General features: G+C 39.8%; 1 protein-coding gene across 1 annotated transcript in view; it reads left to right on the top strand.

Annotated features, from left to right (window-relative positions):
- The first annotated feature begins 7501 nt into the window (after positions 1-7501).
- Positions 7502-18245, top strand: part of Tcs6 (Threonyl-carbamoyl synthesis 6) — a 39198-nt gene continuing 28454 nt past the window's right edge. Inside the window, exon 1 of the mRNA XM_071665780.1 lies at positions 7502-7739. Within this exon, the coding sequence (XP_071521881.1) occupies positions 7645-7739 (95 nt within the window). The 5' untranslated portion in view covers positions 7502-7644. The remainder of the gene's footprint in view (positions 7740-18245) is intronic.

Genomic DNA, 18245 nt, shown 5'->3' with positions numbered 1-18245 from the left:
CAGACATTTCAAACAAACAAACTCTTTTCATCACTAGAAGATGATCATCTTGATCATCTTCATTGGGAGATCTTCATCTCCAAACTATTAATGCAAGCTGGTGACATTAACCCTAACCCTGGACCATCAGTATACCTCTGCCCAAAGTGCCATTGCCAGTCACAAAGAAGCACCACTCCAACTCTGACTGCACTCAGTGGTATCACCTCCACTATACATCACTGAATATTGGAAATGCAGAAGCCACTCAGACAGTTACTCCTAAAATTCCATCTCAAGCCCCCTTATCTCCAGCACAATCATCCAACAACACCACAGAACAAACACTCCTGCTCTTCAAAACAAACCATTCTACTTCACAGAACCCTAGTAATTGCAATAAAACACCAATGGGATCATAAAGAAACACAGAAATACTTATCCAACTAAAAGAACACAGCATCCACAAAGCCTTCATCAAACAAATCAGCCTATATGAAACAAGAAAAAACAAGGACAAAGAAGAGGACTCATAACACTTGTCCAAAACCAATGACACCACAAAACAGGTCTCTTACAGGCATAGTCCTGCATTTTTTTTCCTGCTAGGTAATGACTGCAATAAGGCCTTCTTTCACTTTGTCCCATCCTCATTAACTTGCACTTACTTGAACTGAATCTCATCATCTATTTGTCTGACCAACTTTGGAGTTTGTCCAGGTCCCCCCTAAAGGCTGATGCAATCATCATTTTTAATTTCTCTCATGATCTTGGCAATGTCTACAAACTTGTTCATTATTACTTCAGTCCATCAGGCTAATCATTTATTATTTGGAAAAAAATCTTGTCACAGGTAACTGTATGTTGGTAGGTACCCTTAGTACAAACCGACTGCAGTTTCAAAACATTAAGAATATTAGTATACCTATTAACTGTGGTTTCGGTGCATTATTACATGACAGCTAGAGACTGAGTGTGAACGAGTGTAGCCTTTGTTGTCTTTTCCTAGCGCTACCTTGCGCACATGAGGGGGAGGGGGTTTTTATTTCATGTGTGGCGGGGTGGCAATGGGAATGAATAAAGGCAGACAGTATGTATTATGTACATGTGTATATATGTATATGTCTGTGTGTGTATATATATGTATACGTTTAGATGTATAGGTATGTATATTTGTGAGTGTGGACGTGTAGGTATATCCATGAGTATGTGGGTGGGTTGGGCCATTCTGTGGGTGGGTTGGGCCATTCTTTTGTCTGTTTCCTTGCGCTAACTCCTAACGCAGGGAGACAGTGACAAAGCAAAATAAATAAATAAATATATACCTATTAACATCTTAAAAAGATTTCAATCACATACCCTTTCATTCTTATGCATACTTGCATTTGAAGTTTCATTTCCTTTGTTCTTACTACAAAAAATAAGTGTCTCAATGATGGTACCATGTGAGTGGCTCTTCTATGAAGTCTCAAGGACCTTGATATATTTTCGCATGTATGGTACCTATTGAATTTCATTGTTCAAGATGTGGTGTCAACAGACTCAGACCCCTATAGACTTCAATTATTGAGTAAAATGGTTAAAAAAAAATTATGGGCTTGCCTAATCTTCGTAAATTCAAATTCCATAGTCTAATCTACACATATACCATTATCTTTTTCCTCTTTCACTTCTTTTAATTCTGGTGGGCCACTTTCTTTAGAAAACTTGTAAAAGAATTCCTCTCCCTTGTGGCCAACATGCATAGTGACACATTCTTTGCTAGTGAAATTTCAGCAACTACTTATGACTCCATTCTTCTAACTTAAACACATCTGGAACATAATAGTCTTTTTCATTTCAGATAGTTTTAAAGATTATAGTTCTGTCTGCAAACATAAAAATATCTGAGTTGATGTAGTCTGGCAAATCACATATAAATTACTCTCAGAAGAGAAGCCGGCACTAATCCTGGGGCATTCCACTAATTACGTCTTTCCTGGATAGTAATTTCTATAAATATAAAAATATTTGAGTTGATATGGTCAGGCAAATCACTGATATAAATTACTAACACAAAAGAACCAAGCACTGATCCTGGGGCTTTCCACTAATTACATTTTTGGATGATTCTTTGCAGTTTACAATCAGTTTGTTAACTGTTTTCCATAACTGACGAATAGGATCACATATATGATGTGCTAAGTGGAACTTGGTAAATGGCATTCATGAAATCATGTTATCATTGTCCATATCTTGTCCATCAACAGCCTTCATTCAAATGTCAAATATTTATGGAGTTACAAGGTTGCTGATCTCAAGAAACCAAATTGTGTCATTCAAATAATCATTTTCTTTCATATGTTCCAATATGCTATCTCCTCTTTCTTTGAAATAATATTTCAAAACTAAACTGGTTAAAAGTGGTGGGTCTAAAATTTGATGATAAAGTTCTATCTCCTTTTTTATGCAGTTCCATTGTCTTCTTATCTGTGCAGTTCCTTAATTTTTCCATTCTTTCAATCATTAGGCACAACCTTTACTTTCAGTAACGAAGCAAAATATTTTTCAAGAGGTTGACAAATCTCTCACAATTCTTTGTAAGAATTCTGGAAGCAAATTGTCTGGCTAGGAAGTTCTGATCCATCCAATGATTCCATATATTTTTCTATAACTTCCTTACTCAACACACTCTCCAAATGTTTGCGGTTCCATTTTAGGAAAATATCCTGGTGATTCCTGCATAAACAATGTACAGTAACCTCTCACTTTGTAAAATAGTCAAATTCTTAGCAAATGGTCACATGTATCAAAAAGGCCTAAATCAAATAATGCAACTAAAAAACATTCAGGGTTTTCGCTATGAGAAAGACAATACTGAATATTACACCATTGCAAAACAATAGTATACACTATCATAATATACATACTATACATTGAACTCTTTTCATAAAAAGATAATATAGCAAACTTTGAATCCTGGCACAGTCTTTTCATCATGGGAAATCCACATTCTTGAATGCATTCTCTTTCAAAATAATCTCATCCACATTAAAATCTACTTAGAAGAATAACCACATTCCTGTTAATGGTCTTGATGGTTCCTGGGAAATTTTTGGTAGCAATAATATCAGCAGAAGCAGCCTCACTGGACATCTTGATGCTGTGGCAATTGCACATTTTCCAAAATTCGCAAACAAACCAGTATTTGCTTGAAATGTCTTCACTGTTCCTTCTTCCACTGCCAAGCTATCTCATATACTCTGGGCCTTTGCTTGTATCACAAGCATACTGACAGGAATATTTTCATGAGTTTACATTTCAATACATGTGCTCAACATTATTTCCATTCTCTATATAATCAAACTTTGGGAATATGAAGTGTTAGATACACTCATTAATATCCAATTCTTGGCACTCTCCAGCATCTTCTCTGCACTATCGTGAAAAGTCCGTAAAGAAGATGCACTAAGTCCAATATCAGCTATTCGTTCACCTCTTATCATAATGCTTCAGCACATCCATCTAATCTCAATGGTACCATGAAAGACTCACAAGACATTCTGGTGGCATGTTGCAAGGGGCAAAACACATACATTATACAGTATACTGCAGCCCAAAATACTGTAGCATTTCATGACTATTAATTGCATAAATGCCACGCATTCGCATGCCTCTCACATGGCATTAGCAACACCATATCACTGCACTGCTAACCCAATGATGATTACAAAATTCCAAACTTATCTCTGCATGAATTAAGAAAGGCATAAATGAACTATTTTATTCTAAGCAGTGTAAATCAAATACGTATAAATCGAGAGGTACTTGTACAAAGGAAATTTGCTTTATTTCTGCTTTTGAGTCATCATACTGTAATTTAACTGAAGATTGTTTACAACTACCTTTTGGTTAGGAATATCTATTCTTGTCTTTCTTTACCTTGGAATGTATGTTTCAAATCACCATGGTGTTGTGTCTGGCTTCAGCAGCAATATTCTCATGCTGTTTTCTTCTTTTTCCCTCTCAATTTTCTGATGATTTCTATTTCTGCTGTATGTCACAATATCTTTTGTCTAGTACCCATATATCTTTTCCAAAGTGTGTGCTTTTCCTTTCTAATTTATTTCCTTTCTACTTAAAATGAAAATCCCTTCCTCTCTTGATACTGTGGAAGTGACTTACTTGGTATCTGGTGAGTCATTAAATAGCCAAAATGATAGCAGAAATATACCACCATGAAATCTGAAGACTTGTTTGTTTCATACAGGGACAACACGAGGGCATGACTACAAACTTTATAAACAATGATGCAGACGAAAATCAAATATAATTCTTCTTTCAGTGGTGTGGATCATGGAACAAATTGCCTGTGGAGGCAGTTATAGTGATAACTGTAAATGGATTCATGGCAAGAAATGATCCATTTCATAAGGCATTTTAGGAGGCACTAAGTCAGCCAAGGAAGACTAACTGCTCCAGCAGTGCTGTACACCACATGGAAGTTCTGATAAGCAAAGCATTTACTAACATCTGGTGTCATATGTACAATGCTAAACCATCAATGTGAATAGCATATTTCGACTAGAATACTGACACAGATAAATCTTGACTACTAAGATGGTTATCACAGATTCTCTTGATTTTCTTTTTCAAGTATATTACCTAATCTTACATTAATGAATACCACACACTCCCTGATATATTACTAATGACTTAATCAATATCATTTCATCAAATACAATGCTCAAAGTCAAGCTCCTCAGCCAGGGATGGATTAAGGCCCAGGCCAGTTAGGCTGTGGCCTAGAACCTGTACCTAAGCCTCTAAGGCTTTCTAGGCAGGATTCTCTTGCAAGGCTAGGTTCTTTTCAAGCTAAGCAAAACAAACTTTCTCTCATAATGTAATATACATATCTTACAAAATCCTGTACTTCTCATGCTGAAACCTGGCCCCATCAAGCTTCCTTAGAATATTCAATATGCCATAGGGCACGATAAACCCTTAGTCCAGACCTGTCCCCAGCGTTACTGTACTCTCTAAACACCACTTTAACATTGCAAAGCAAAATCACTCAACATCCAAGGGTAATACTGCCTCCTCCAGAAGGGTGGTCAACTGGATTCTGCAGACTTTCAACAAAAGAGAAGAAAAACAAACGATGCTATTATTCAAGGTCCTAATTCTTTCGCCACCTCAATACTGCTGCATTCTAACACCATCCTACAAGGAAGGCAGTATAAGAAAGTGCTCAGAGATCTTTCACAACCCATGTAAATGTGGTAAAGGATTTAAGCTACTGTGAATAGCAAAAATCTCTCAGGCAATACTCTCTGGAGTGCAGATGGGAGAGGTATAGCACCATCTAAACCTGGAAACTCTTGTAAGTTATGGTTGCAAACTTACACTCTGAAATAACATCGTGCTCTCATGACAGGCTTGGAAGACTATTAAATACTACCTCTGAAACCTGAAGGAGCTATAAGCAAAGAAGGAGATAAGTTAAACATCCAGGCTCCTAGGACCTTAAATACTTTGTCTCCTATCATCAGAAACAGCATGGGAAAGTGTAAGTGTCCCGGACAAGTAACTATAAAGTGTACAAGACCAACCAGGGTGTTGGGGCTGTGTGGGCCTAGAGGCCTTGCTTGGTTGACCAATGACCCAACTCAACATTCTGTTGTGGGGTAGAAAAGCCCTGTAGACTTCACCAGGTGCAGCAAACTGCCTTCTACCCAAGTAACTCCATATGGTCCTTTGAGGCAACCACTGATACTAACATATTTCTGTTAAAAATATTTGCTTTTTTGGAACAAGTATTACTTGATACTTCTGATTACCACAAACTTTTAGCTTTCTCTGAAATCAATCGACCCAATGTTTCTCCTGATTTTCATAACCCTCCCTACTATCTATTTAGACTTACAAAACATAATATCATGCTCAAAATTATGCAGTGCCAATTCAAATTACCCCCGCAAAACGATATGCCTTTAGAACAACTACTAACCCCATTTGTCCAACAGTGCCGACATATGTCTGCAAAATGACCATTACGTAACGTCTAAGGACAACAGTAGCAAATATTAGTTAATAAGTATTCAGTAAGGATTACCACTCTGTCTTTAATACGAATTCAATATATCAGGAAATTTGATTACTTACACTTCCAATCTATAGTGTAAATGACGCACCAATCAAATGAAACGTACCTTCACAATCAAATTATATTTCCAATTCTGTCAGGAGGTACAAGCTGACTCCATGAAAAATCAAAACATATGGACATAAAAAATATTCCATGTCCCAAAGTACAAGACTAACCCTCAACTTTTCTCTTTATCTAACTACTAAAGGACAAAACTTATTCGAAAACACATACCTTCGTTGCCAAATAGGCTCCAAAGCTTTGCAATCAGAATACCCATTGCAAGGTTACAAAGAGATGTGCTTGTGTCACAGATATGTAAACTACAGAGCTCGTTAAAGCCTTCACCTCCACTGTCTGGTTATTGAAAACTAACAACAGATTGGTTGGCTACAACTGTGACGTCACCGTGTCGTCACATTCAAAACATCTACAGCGTCAGCTAGCAAACTTTATTTCAATCTTTGAAGAGATCATATTTTAGAATGTAACTATTCCCTGATAATTGATAAGCATTCAAAATCATATAAAGTGTTATGCAATAAGGTTATTTCATGGTAAATTCATATGAACCTTGAAGAAAGCAGCTACAAGCTTAAACTTATTTTGCCTGCAATACTTCATGAACAAAAATCAAGAATCCAAATTCAACCTCTCAGGACTGTTCAGTAAAGTCCCCAGAGCATAGAAAAATAATCATAGATATATAGTACTGAGTAATGTACAGTAGAAATACAAAATTTCATTTATCTTTTACTTTTTGAAAACAAAACTACGGTCAATCATTTTAATAAAACGAATAAAACATTCCTATAATTAACTGAACGTAAGAATCATGCACAAAACTTCCAGCAGTAAATTCCGCTGCCATAAAGAATGAGTACCAATAAACGAAAATCATCCACTCGCCATTCAGTGTCGATTGCAGTAAAATGTTTTATAAGCAAACTTCTTTAGTTATGGTTAAAATTAGTTATGGTTGTTTAGATGTGTCCACGGGATCACTTGTGAGATTGTTATTCATTTAACCCCATATTTTTTTTGTCATATCCTTTCGAACTTTTACCAAGTGTTTGACTAAAATGTTCCCATACATCAAAATTTGTATCTTTCCCTAAAGTTGGCTACGTTGATTTCGTTGATTGCTTTAATTTCCTATTTCATTTACGTATTGTCGATTTTATATGGCCTCTGTTGCACAGATGAAGAATTCATTGTTTGAATCTGCGCGTTGAAGCTTTGTAAGTTGTGATTTCATTTTTGTAACTGAAAGCGATTATTAATGTTAGAGGATAAGCTGAAATTATTGTATACATACCCAAAAGAAAATAGACTTGACCATGATTAAATTAATCCACATATTTTCTTCAATGTTTTCAAACTATATGTAAGCTTGTTGTCTTCGTCAACAATATTGCCAACATGACCGTAATGTTCGTACTTTAATTTAGAGGAACAGGTCAGGTTTAAGTCCTCACTTAACAATTAGTGTTGTCTGTTTCAATATAAACTGGATTTTCAGTGCAATAGTAATATCAATGGGTGACGACGTTGCCAATGGCAGTGATATGGACTCTGATGAGGAGACCAGCCAAGCAGAAGAGACTGTAGCATCTAGACAGCCAGCAGTCGCGTATCCTTTTATTATAGAGTATTATGATTTAGGCTGTGTATTTCCTCAATAATGAAGATTTTGTTGCATATATTGTTCTTATCATATGTGTTAATCTTTCATTGTATTTCCATATTGCTTAAAGCAATATTTGGTTAGGTACTCGCCTTAGGCGTGAACCTTGTGGGTAATATTGAAATGTGCCACTTCAGTTTTATAAGATGTATTAGACTTTCGGTTAATTGTGTGCATGTTACACTTTATTATTTGAGTTCTTTGAAAATGAATTGATTCACAGGGCATGTGATGAGGTGCTGTAATTGAGGATTTTATTAGTATAATTGGGTCTTTCCCATGCAACAAATAGTACTGATTACCATTCAAACCCTTATGTCATAATTAAACTGTATACACATCTTTATAAGCAACGGAGACATGTGGAACAAGGTTAGGTGGATGGCAGGCACTTAAGGATCTGCAGAAATAACATGACCAAACATTTTCCATCACTTCAGAACCTTTATTTATTGTTGCTTCGTACCCTTTGTCCATGTGTTTCCATTGCTTCAAAAGATGCATACTAGTTTCATTATGACATCAAATGCAGTACATGCTCTGTATGTTAAGCAGCTCCCTACTTCTGTATACCTTCATAATGCAGAAATGATTAAAAATTTTCTCCCTGTTAACCCAGTTTTGTATTAATTTCAGTTTAGTTAATATTATGATATAGACAAAGATATAGGTAGTTTTTATTTATGACCTTTTCCTTTTTCATACTAGATTATCTGATATATTTTTCCTCTTGGTTTTCCATAATACTAGTTAATATAATGCCTTTATTTCCCAAATAAACAGAAGAGTATCATTTTTTCAAAAAGACACCTCCACAATATTTTTTCCATACATTCACCATTTCCTGTGTTAGTGAGGTAGCATCAGCAATAGAGGACTTAACCTTAATAGGAATTTGGACTGAACCTTAAAGGGAAAATTCCTCATTTCCCTCCCTTCTATGTTCCTTCTTTTGGAAAAGAAAAATGTTGAGGGGAGGATTTCCAGTCCCCCACTCCTACCCCTATTAGTTGCCTTCTATGAAACGCTGAGAATATATGAGAAGTGTTCTTTTTCCCCTATCCCCAGAGAAAACCTCTACAATATAGATTTTTTTTTTTTTTTGCTTTGTCGCTGTCTCCCGTGTTTGCGAGGTAGCGCAAGGAAACAGACGAAAGAAATGGCCCAACCCACCCCCATACACATGTATATACATACGTCCACACATGCAAATATACATACCTACACAGCTCTCCATGGTTTACCCCAGACGCTTCACATGCCCCGATTCAATCCACTGACAGCACGTCAACCCCGGTATACCACATCGCTCCAATTCACTCTATTCCTTGCCCTCCTTTCACCCTCCTGCATGTTCAGGCCCCGATCACACAAAATCTTTTTCACTCCATCTTTCCACCTCCAATTTGGTCTCCCTCTTCTCCTCGTTCCCTCCACCTCCGACACATATATTCTCTTGGTCAATCTTTCCTCACTCATTCTCTCCATGTGCCCGAACCATTTCAAAACACCCTCTTCTGCTCTCTCAACCACGCTCTTTTTATTTCCACACATCTCTCTTACCCTTACGTTACTTACTCGATCAAACCACCTCACACCACACATTGTCCTCAAACATCTCATTTCCAGCACATCCATCCTCATGCGCACAACTCTATCCATAGCCCACGCCTCACAACCATACAACATTGTTGGAACCACTATTCCTTCAAACATACCCATTTTTGCTTTCCGAGATAATGTTCTCGACTTCCACACATTCTTCAAGGCTCACAGAATTTTCGCCCCCTCCCCCACCCTATGATCCACTTCCGCTTCCATGGTTCCATCCGCTGCCAGATCCACTCCTAGATATCTAAAACACTTCACTTCCTCCAGTTTTTCTCCATTCAAACTCACCTCCCAATTGACTTGACCCTCAACCCTACTGTACCTAATAACCTTGCTCTTATTCACATTTACTCTTAACTTTCTTCTTTCACACACTTTACCAAACTCAGTCACCAGCTTCTGCAGTTTCTCACATGAATCAGCCGCCAGCGCTGTATCATCAGCGAACAACAACTGACTCACTTCCCAAGCTCTCTCATCCCCAACAGACTTCATACTTACCCCTCTTTCCAAAACTCTTGTATTCACCTCCCTAACAACCCCATCCATAAACAAATTAAACAACCATGGAGACATCACACACCCCTGCCGCAAACCTACATTCACTGAGAACCAATCACTTTCCTCTCTTCCTACATGTACACATGCCTTACATCCTCGATAAAAACTTTTCACTGCTTCTAACAACTTGCCTCCCACACCATATATTCTTAATACCTTCCACAGAGCATCTCTATCAACTCTTATCATATGCACTTTTTTCTTGACCTCCTGCCTCTTTCTTTTATACATCTACCACTCATTTGCACTATTTCCCTGCAAAAAGCATCCAAACGCCTCCCCTTTCTCTTTCACTAACAATCTTACTTCTTCATGGCAAAAATCACTATCTTTCTAATCTGCCCACATCCCACATTTCTTATGCCACAAGCATATTTTGTGCAAGCCATCACTGCTTCGTGAAATCCATCCCATTCCTCCTGCACTCCCCTCACATCATTTGCTCTCACCTTTTTCTATTCTGCACTCAATCTCTCCTGGTACTTCCTCACACAAGTCTCCTTTCCAGGCTCATATGCTCTCACCACTCTCTTCACCCCAACATTCTCCTTCTTTTCTGAAAACCACCTATAAATCTTCACCTTTGCCTTCAGAAGATAATGATCAGACTTTCCTCCAGCTGCCCCTCTCAGTACATTAACATCCAAAAGTCCCTCTTTCATGCACCTATCAGTTAACACGTAATCCAATAATGCTCTCTGGCCATCTCTCCTAATTACATATGTATACTTATGCATATGCCTCTTTTTAAACCTGGTATTCTCAATCACCAGTCCTTTTTCAGCACACAAATCTACAAGCTCTTCACCGTTTCCATTTACAACACTGAACACCCCATGTACACCAATTATTCCCTCAACTACCACATTACTCACCTTTGCAGAAGAGAGAGTGTTGGGTTGAAGAGAGTGGTGAGAGTAAGTGTGCTTGGGAAGGAGACCTGTGTGAGGAAGTACCTGGAGAGACTGAGTGCAGAATGGAAAAAGGTGAGAGCAAAGGACGTAAGGGGAGTGGAGGAGGAATGGGATGTATTTAGGAAAGCAGTGATGGCTTGTGCAAAAGATGCTTGTGGCATGAGAAGGGTGGCAGGTGGGCGGATTAGAAAGGACAGTGAGTGGTGGGATGAAGAAGTAAGATTATTTGTGAAAGAGAAGAGATAGGCATTTGGACGAGTTTTGCCGGGAAATAGTGCAAACGACTGGGAGATGTATAAAAGAAAGAGGCAGGAGGTCAAGAGAAATGTGCAACAGGTGAAGAAGAGGGCAAATGAAAGTTAGGGTGAGAGAGTATCATTAAATATTAGGAAGAGTAAAAAGATGTTTTGGAAGGATGTAAATAAAGTGCGTAAGACAAGAGAACAAATGGGAACATCAGTGAAGGGGGCTTATGGGGAGGTAATAACAAGTAGTGGTGATGTGAGAAGATGGAGTGAGTATTTTGAAAGTTTGTTGAATGTGTTAGATGATAGAGTGACAGATATAGGGTGTTTTGGTCGAGTTGGTGTGCGAAGTGAGAGGGTCAGTGAGAATGATTTGGTAAAGAGAGAAGAGGTAGTGAAAGCTTTGCGGAAGATGAAAGCCGGCATGGTTGGTGAGGATATTCAATGTATGTATGGCTCATAGTGCCTGAGGATTGGTGGAATGCGTGATAGTGCCATTGCACAAAGGCAAAGGGGATAAAGGTGAGTGCTCAAATTACAGAGTTATAAGTTTGTTGAGTATTTCTGGGAAATTGTATGGGAGGGAATTGATTGAGAGGGTGAAGGCATGCACAGAGCATCAGATTGGGGAAGAGCAGTGTGGTTTCAGAAGTGGTAGAGGATGTGTGGATCAGGTGTTTGCTTTGAAGAATGTATGTGAGAAATATGTGGAAAAGCAGATGGATTTGTATGAATCATTTATGGATCTGGAGAAGGCATATGATAGAGTTGATAGAGATGCTCTGTGGAATGTATTAAGAGTATATGGTGTGGGAGGCAAATTGCTAGAAGCAGTGAAAAGTTTTTATCGAGGATGTAAGGCATGTGTATGAGTCGAAAGAGAGGAAAGTGATTGGTTCCCTGTGAATGTTGGTTTGCGGCAGGGGTGCTTGATGTCTCCATGGTTGTTTAATTTGTTTATGGATGGGTTGTTAGGGAGGTAAATGCAAGAGTTTTGGAGAGAGGTGCAAGTATGAGGTCTGTTGTGGATGAGAGAGCTTGAGAAGTGAGTCAGTTGTTCTTCACTGATGATACAACGCTGGTGGCTGATTCGGGTGAGAAACTGCGGAAGCTGCTGACTGAGTTTGGTAAAGTGTGTGAAAGAAGAAAGTAGGGTTTAGAGGCAAGTTAATTAGGAGGTAAGTTTGAATGGAGAAAAACTGGAGGAAGTGAAGTGTTTTAGATATCTGGGACTGGATTTGGCAACGAATGGAACCATGGAAGCGCAAGTGAGTCACAGGGTGGGGAAGGGGGCGAAGGTTCTGTGAGTGTTGAAGAATGTGTGGAAGGGGAAAACATTATCTCAGAAAGCAGAAATGGGTATGTTTGAAGGAATAGTTATTCCAACAATGTTATTTGGTTGCGAGGCATGGGCTATAGATAGGTTTGTTCGGAGGAGGGTGGATGTGTTGGAAATGAGATGGTTGAGGACAATATGTGGTGTGAGGTGGTTTGATCGATTAAGTAATGAAAGGATAAGAGAGATGTGTGGTAATAAAAAGAGTGTGGTTGAGAGAGCATGTTCAGGCCCCAATCGCTCAAAGTCTTTTTCACTTCCATCTTTCCACCTCCAATTTGGTCTCCCACTTCTCATTCCTTCCACCTCTGACACATATATCCTCTTGGTCAATCTTTCCTCACTCATTCTCCCCTTGTGACCAAGCCATTTCAAAGCACCCTCTTCTGCTCTCTCAACCACACTCTTTTTATTACCACACATATCTCGTACCCTTTCATTACTTACTCGATCAAACCACCTCACACCACATATTGTCCTTAAACTTCTCATCTCCAGTACATCCACCCTCCTCCACGCAACTCTATCTATAGCCCACGCCTCGCAACCATATAACATTGTTGGAACCACTGTTCCTTCAGTCATACCCATTATTGCTTTCTAAGATAACGTTCTGGCCTTCCACACATTTTTCAACGCTTCCAGAACTTTCACCCCCTCCCCCACCCTATGATTTACTTCTGCACCCATGGTTCCATCCGCTGTCAAATTCACTCCCAGGTATCTAAAACACTTCACTTCCTCCAGTTTCTCTCCATTCAAACTTACCTCCTAGTTGACTTGTCCCTCAACCCTATTGTACCTAATAACCTTGCTCTTATTCACATTTACTCTCAGCTTTCTTCTTTCCCACACTTTACCAAACTCAGTCACCAGTTTCTGCAGTTTCTCACCTGAATCACCCACCAGCGCTGTATCATCAGTGAACAACAACTGACTCACTTCCCAAGCTCTCTCATCCACAACAGACTGCACACTTGGACCTCTTTCCAAAACTCGTGCATTCACCTCCCTAACAACCCCATCCATAACAGATTAAACAACCATGGAGACATCCCGCACCCCTGCCGCAAACCGACATTCACTGAGAACCAATAACTTTCCTCTCTTCCTACTCGCACACATGACTTACATCCTTGATAAAAACGTTTCACTGGTTCTAACAACTTGCCTACCACACCATATATTCTTAATACCTTCCACAGAGCATCTCTATCAACTCTTATCATATGCCTTCTCCAGATCCATAAATGCTACCTACAAATCCATCTGCTTTTCCAAGTATTTCTCACATACATTCTTGAAAGCAAACACCTGATCCACACATCCTCTACCACTTCTGGAACCACACTGCTCTTCCCCAATCTGATGCTCTGTACATGCTTTCACCCTCTCAATCAATACCCTCCCATATAATTTCCCAGGAATACTCAACAAACTTATACCTCTGTAATTTGAGCACTCACCTTTATCCCCTTTGCCTTTGTACAATGGCACTATGCAAGCATTCCGCCTATCCTCAGGCACCTCACCTTGAGTCACACATATAATAAATAACCTACCCAACCAGTCAACAACACAGTCACCCCCTTTTTTTAATAAATTCCACTGCAGTACCATCCAAACCCGCTGCCTTGCCAGCTTTCATGTTCCGCAAAGCTTTTACTACTTCTTCTCTGTTTACGAAATCATTCTCCCTAACCTTCTCACTTTGTACACCACCTCGACCAAAACACCCTATATCTGCCACTCTATCATCAAACACATTCAACAAACCTTCAAAATACTCACTCCATCTCCTTCTCACATCACCACTACTTGTTATCACCTCATTAGCCCCCTTCACTGAAGTTCCCATTTGTTCCCTTGCCTTACACACTTTATTTACTTCCTTCCATAACATCTTTTTATTCTCCCTAAAATTCAATGATATTCTCTCACCCCAACTCTCATTTGCCCTTTTTTTCACTTCTTGCACATTTCTCTTGACCTCCTGCCTCTTTCTTTTATACATCTCCCAGTCATTTGCATTATTTCCCTGCAAAAATCATCCAAATGCCTCTCTCTTCTCTTTCGCTAATAATCTTACTTCTTCATCCCACCAGTCACTACCCATTCTAATCTGCCCACCTGCCATGCTTCTAATGCCACAAGTATCTTTTGTGCAAGCCATCACTGCTTCCCTAAATACATCCCATTCCTCCCCCACTCCCCTTACGTCCTTTGTTCTCACCTTTTTCCATTCTTTACTCAGTCTCTCCTGGTACTTCCTCACACAAGTCTCCCTACTAAGCTCACTCTCACAACTCTCTTCACCCAAACATTCTCCCTTTTCTGAAAACCTCTACAAATTTTCACCTTCGCCTCCACAAGATAATGATCGGACATCCTTCCAGTTGCACCTCTCAGTACATTAGCATTCAAAAGTCTCTCTCACACACCTGTCAATTAACATGTAATCCAATAGCACTCTCTGGCCATCTTTCCTAGTTTCATACGTATACTTATGTATATCTGTCTTTTTAAACCAGGTATTCCCGGTCAATTCCCAATCACCAGTCCTTTTTCAGTGCACAAATCTACAAGCACTTCACCATTTTCACTTACAACACACACACACACACACACACACACACATATATATATATATATATATATATATATATATATATATATATATATATATATATATATATATATATATATATATATATAATTTGTTTATGGATGGGGTTGTTAGGGAGGTGAATGCAAGAGTTTTGGAAAGAGGGGCAAGTATGAAGTCTGTTGGGGATGAGAGAGCTTGGGAAGTGAGTCAGTTGTTGTTCGCTGATGATACAGCGCTGGTGGCTGATTCATGTGAGAAACTGCAGAAGCTGGTGACTGAGTTTGGTAAAGTGTGTGAAAGAAGAAAGTTAAGAGTAAATGTGAATAAGAGCAAGGTTATTAGGTACAGTAGGGTTGAGGGTCAAGTCAATTGGGAGGTGAGTTTGAATGGAGAAAAACTGGAGGAAGTGAAGTGTTTTAGATATCTGGGAGTGGATCTGGCAGCGGATGGAACCATGGAAGCGGAAGTGGATCATAGGGTGGGGGAGGGGGCGAAAATTCTGGGAGCCTTGAAGAATGTGTGGAAGTCGAGAACATTATGGGTATGTTTGAAGGAATAGTGGTTCCAACAATGTTGTATGGTTGCGAGGCGTGGGCTATGGATAGAGTTGTGCGCAGGAGGATGGATGTGCTGGAAATGAGATGTTTGAGGACAATGTGTGGTGTGAGGTGGTTTGATCGAGTAAGTAACGTAAGGGTAAGAGAGATGTGTGGAAATAAAAAGAGCGTGGTTGAGAGAGCAGAAGAGGGTGTTTTGAAATGGTTTGGGCACATGGAGAGAATGAGTGAGGAAAGATTGACCAAGAGGATATATGTGTCGGAGGTGGAGGGAACGAGGAGAAGAGGGAGACCAAATTGGAGGTGGAAAGATGGAGTGAAAAAGATTTTGTGTGATCGGGGCCTAAACATGCAGGAGGGTGAAAGGAGGGCAAGGAATAGAGTGAATTGGAGCGATGTGGTATACCGGGGTTGACGTGCTGTCAGTGGATTGAATCGGGGCATGTGAAGCGTCTGGGGTAAACCATGGAAAGCTTTGTAGGTATGTATATTTGCGTGTGTGTACATATGTATATACATGTGTATGGGGGTGGGTTGGGCCATTTCTTTCGTCTGTTTCCTTGTGCTACCTCGCAAACGCGGGAGACAGCGACAAAGGAAAAAAAAATATATATATATATATATATTCACATTTACTCTTAACTTTCTTCCTTCACACACTTTACCAAACTCAGTCATCAGCTTCTGCAGTTTCTCACATGAATCAGCCACCAGCGCTGTATCATCAGCGAAGAACAACTGACTCACTTCCCAAGCTCTCTCATCCACAACAGACTTCATACTTGCCCCTCTTTCCAAAACTCTTGCATTCACCTCCCTAACAACCCCATCCATAAACAAATTAAACAACCATGGAGACATCACACACCCCTGTCGCAAACCTACATTCACTGAGAACCAAGTTAAGAGTAAATGTGAATAAGAGCAAGGTTATTAGGTACAGTAGGGTTGAGGGTCAAGTCAATTGGGAGGTAAGTTTGAATGGAGAAAAACTGGAGGAAGTAAAGTGTTTTAGATATCTGGGAGTGGATCTGGCAGTGGATGGAACCATGGAAGCGGAAGTGAATCATAGGGTGGGGGAGGGGGCGAAAATCCTGGGAGCCTTCAAAAATGTGTGGAAGTCGAGAACATTATCTCGGAAAGCAAAAATGGGTATGTTTGAAGGAATAGTGGTTCCAACAATGTTATATGGTTGCGAGGCATGGGCTATGGATAGATTTGTGCGCAGGAGGGTGGATGTGCTGGAAATGAGATGTTTGAGGACAATGTGTGGTGTGAGGTGGTTTGATCAAGTAAGTAATGTAAGGGTAAGAGAGATGTGTGGAAATAAAAAGAGCGTGGTTGAGAGAGCAGAAGAGCGTGTTTTGAAATGGTTTGGGCACATGGAGAGAATGAGGGAGGAAAGATTGACCAAGAGGATATATGTGTCGGAGGTGGAGGGAACGAGGAGAAGTGGGAGACCAAATTGAAGGTGGAAAGATGGAGTGAAAAAGATTTTGTGTGATCGAGGCCTGAACATGCAGGAGGGTGAAAGGAGGGCAAGGAATAGAGTGAATTGGATCGATGTGGTATACCGGGGTTGACGTGCTGTCAGTGGATTGAATCAGGGCATGTGAAGCATCTGGGGTAAACCATGGAAAGTTGTGTGGGGCCTGTATGTGGAAAGGGAGCTGTGGTTTTCGGGCATTATTGCATGACAGCTAGAGACTGAGTGTGAACGAATGGGGCCTTTGTTGTCTTTTCCTAGTGCTACCTCGCATACATCAGGGGGGAGGGGGATGGTATTCCATGTGTGGCGAGGTGGCGGTGGGAATGAATAAAGGCAGACAGTGTGAATTGTGTGCATGGGTATATATGTATGTGTCTGTGTGTATATATATGTGTACATTGAGATGTATAGGTATGTATATTTGCGTGTGTGGACGTGTATGTATATACATTGTGTATGGGGGTGGGTTGGGCCATTTCTTTCGTCTGTTTCCTTGCGCTACCTCGCAAACGTGGGAGACCGACAAAGCAAAATAATAAATATATATATATATATATATATATATATATATATATATATATATATATATATATATATATACATATATATTATTATTATTGTTATTGTTATTTTGCTTTGTCGCTGTCTCCCGCGTTTGCGAGGTAGCGCAAGGAAACAGACGAAAGAAATGGCTCAACCCACCCCCATACACATGTATATACATACACGTCCAGACACGCAAATACACACATCTATACATCTCAATGTACACATATATATACACACACAGACACACACATATACCCATGCACACAATTCACACTGTCTGCCTTTATTCATTCCCATCGCCACCTCTCCACACATGGAATACCATCCCCCTCCCCCCTCATATGTGTGAGGTAGCGCTAGGAAAAAACAACAAAGGCCCCATTCGTTCACACTCAGTCTCTAGCTGTCATGCAATAATGCACCGAAACCACAGCTCCCTTTCCACATCCAGGCCCCACACTACTTTCCATGGTTTACCCCAGACACTTCACATGCTCTGATTCAATCCACTGACAGCACGTCAACCCCGGTATACCACATCGATCCAATTCACTCTATTCCTTGCCCGCCTTTCACCCTCCT

This window comes from Panulirus ornatus, chromosome 10, assembly GCF_036320965.1.
Source record: "Panulirus ornatus isolate Po-2019 chromosome 10, ASM3632096v1, whole genome shotgun sequence".
In the NCBI taxonomy this organism is placed as follows: Eukaryota; Metazoa; Arthropoda; class Malacostraca; order Decapoda; family Palinuridae; genus Panulirus; species Panulirus ornatus.
Note: the sequence above shows the minus strand (reverse complement) of the source record. Positions and strands in the feature narration are given on the sequence as shown.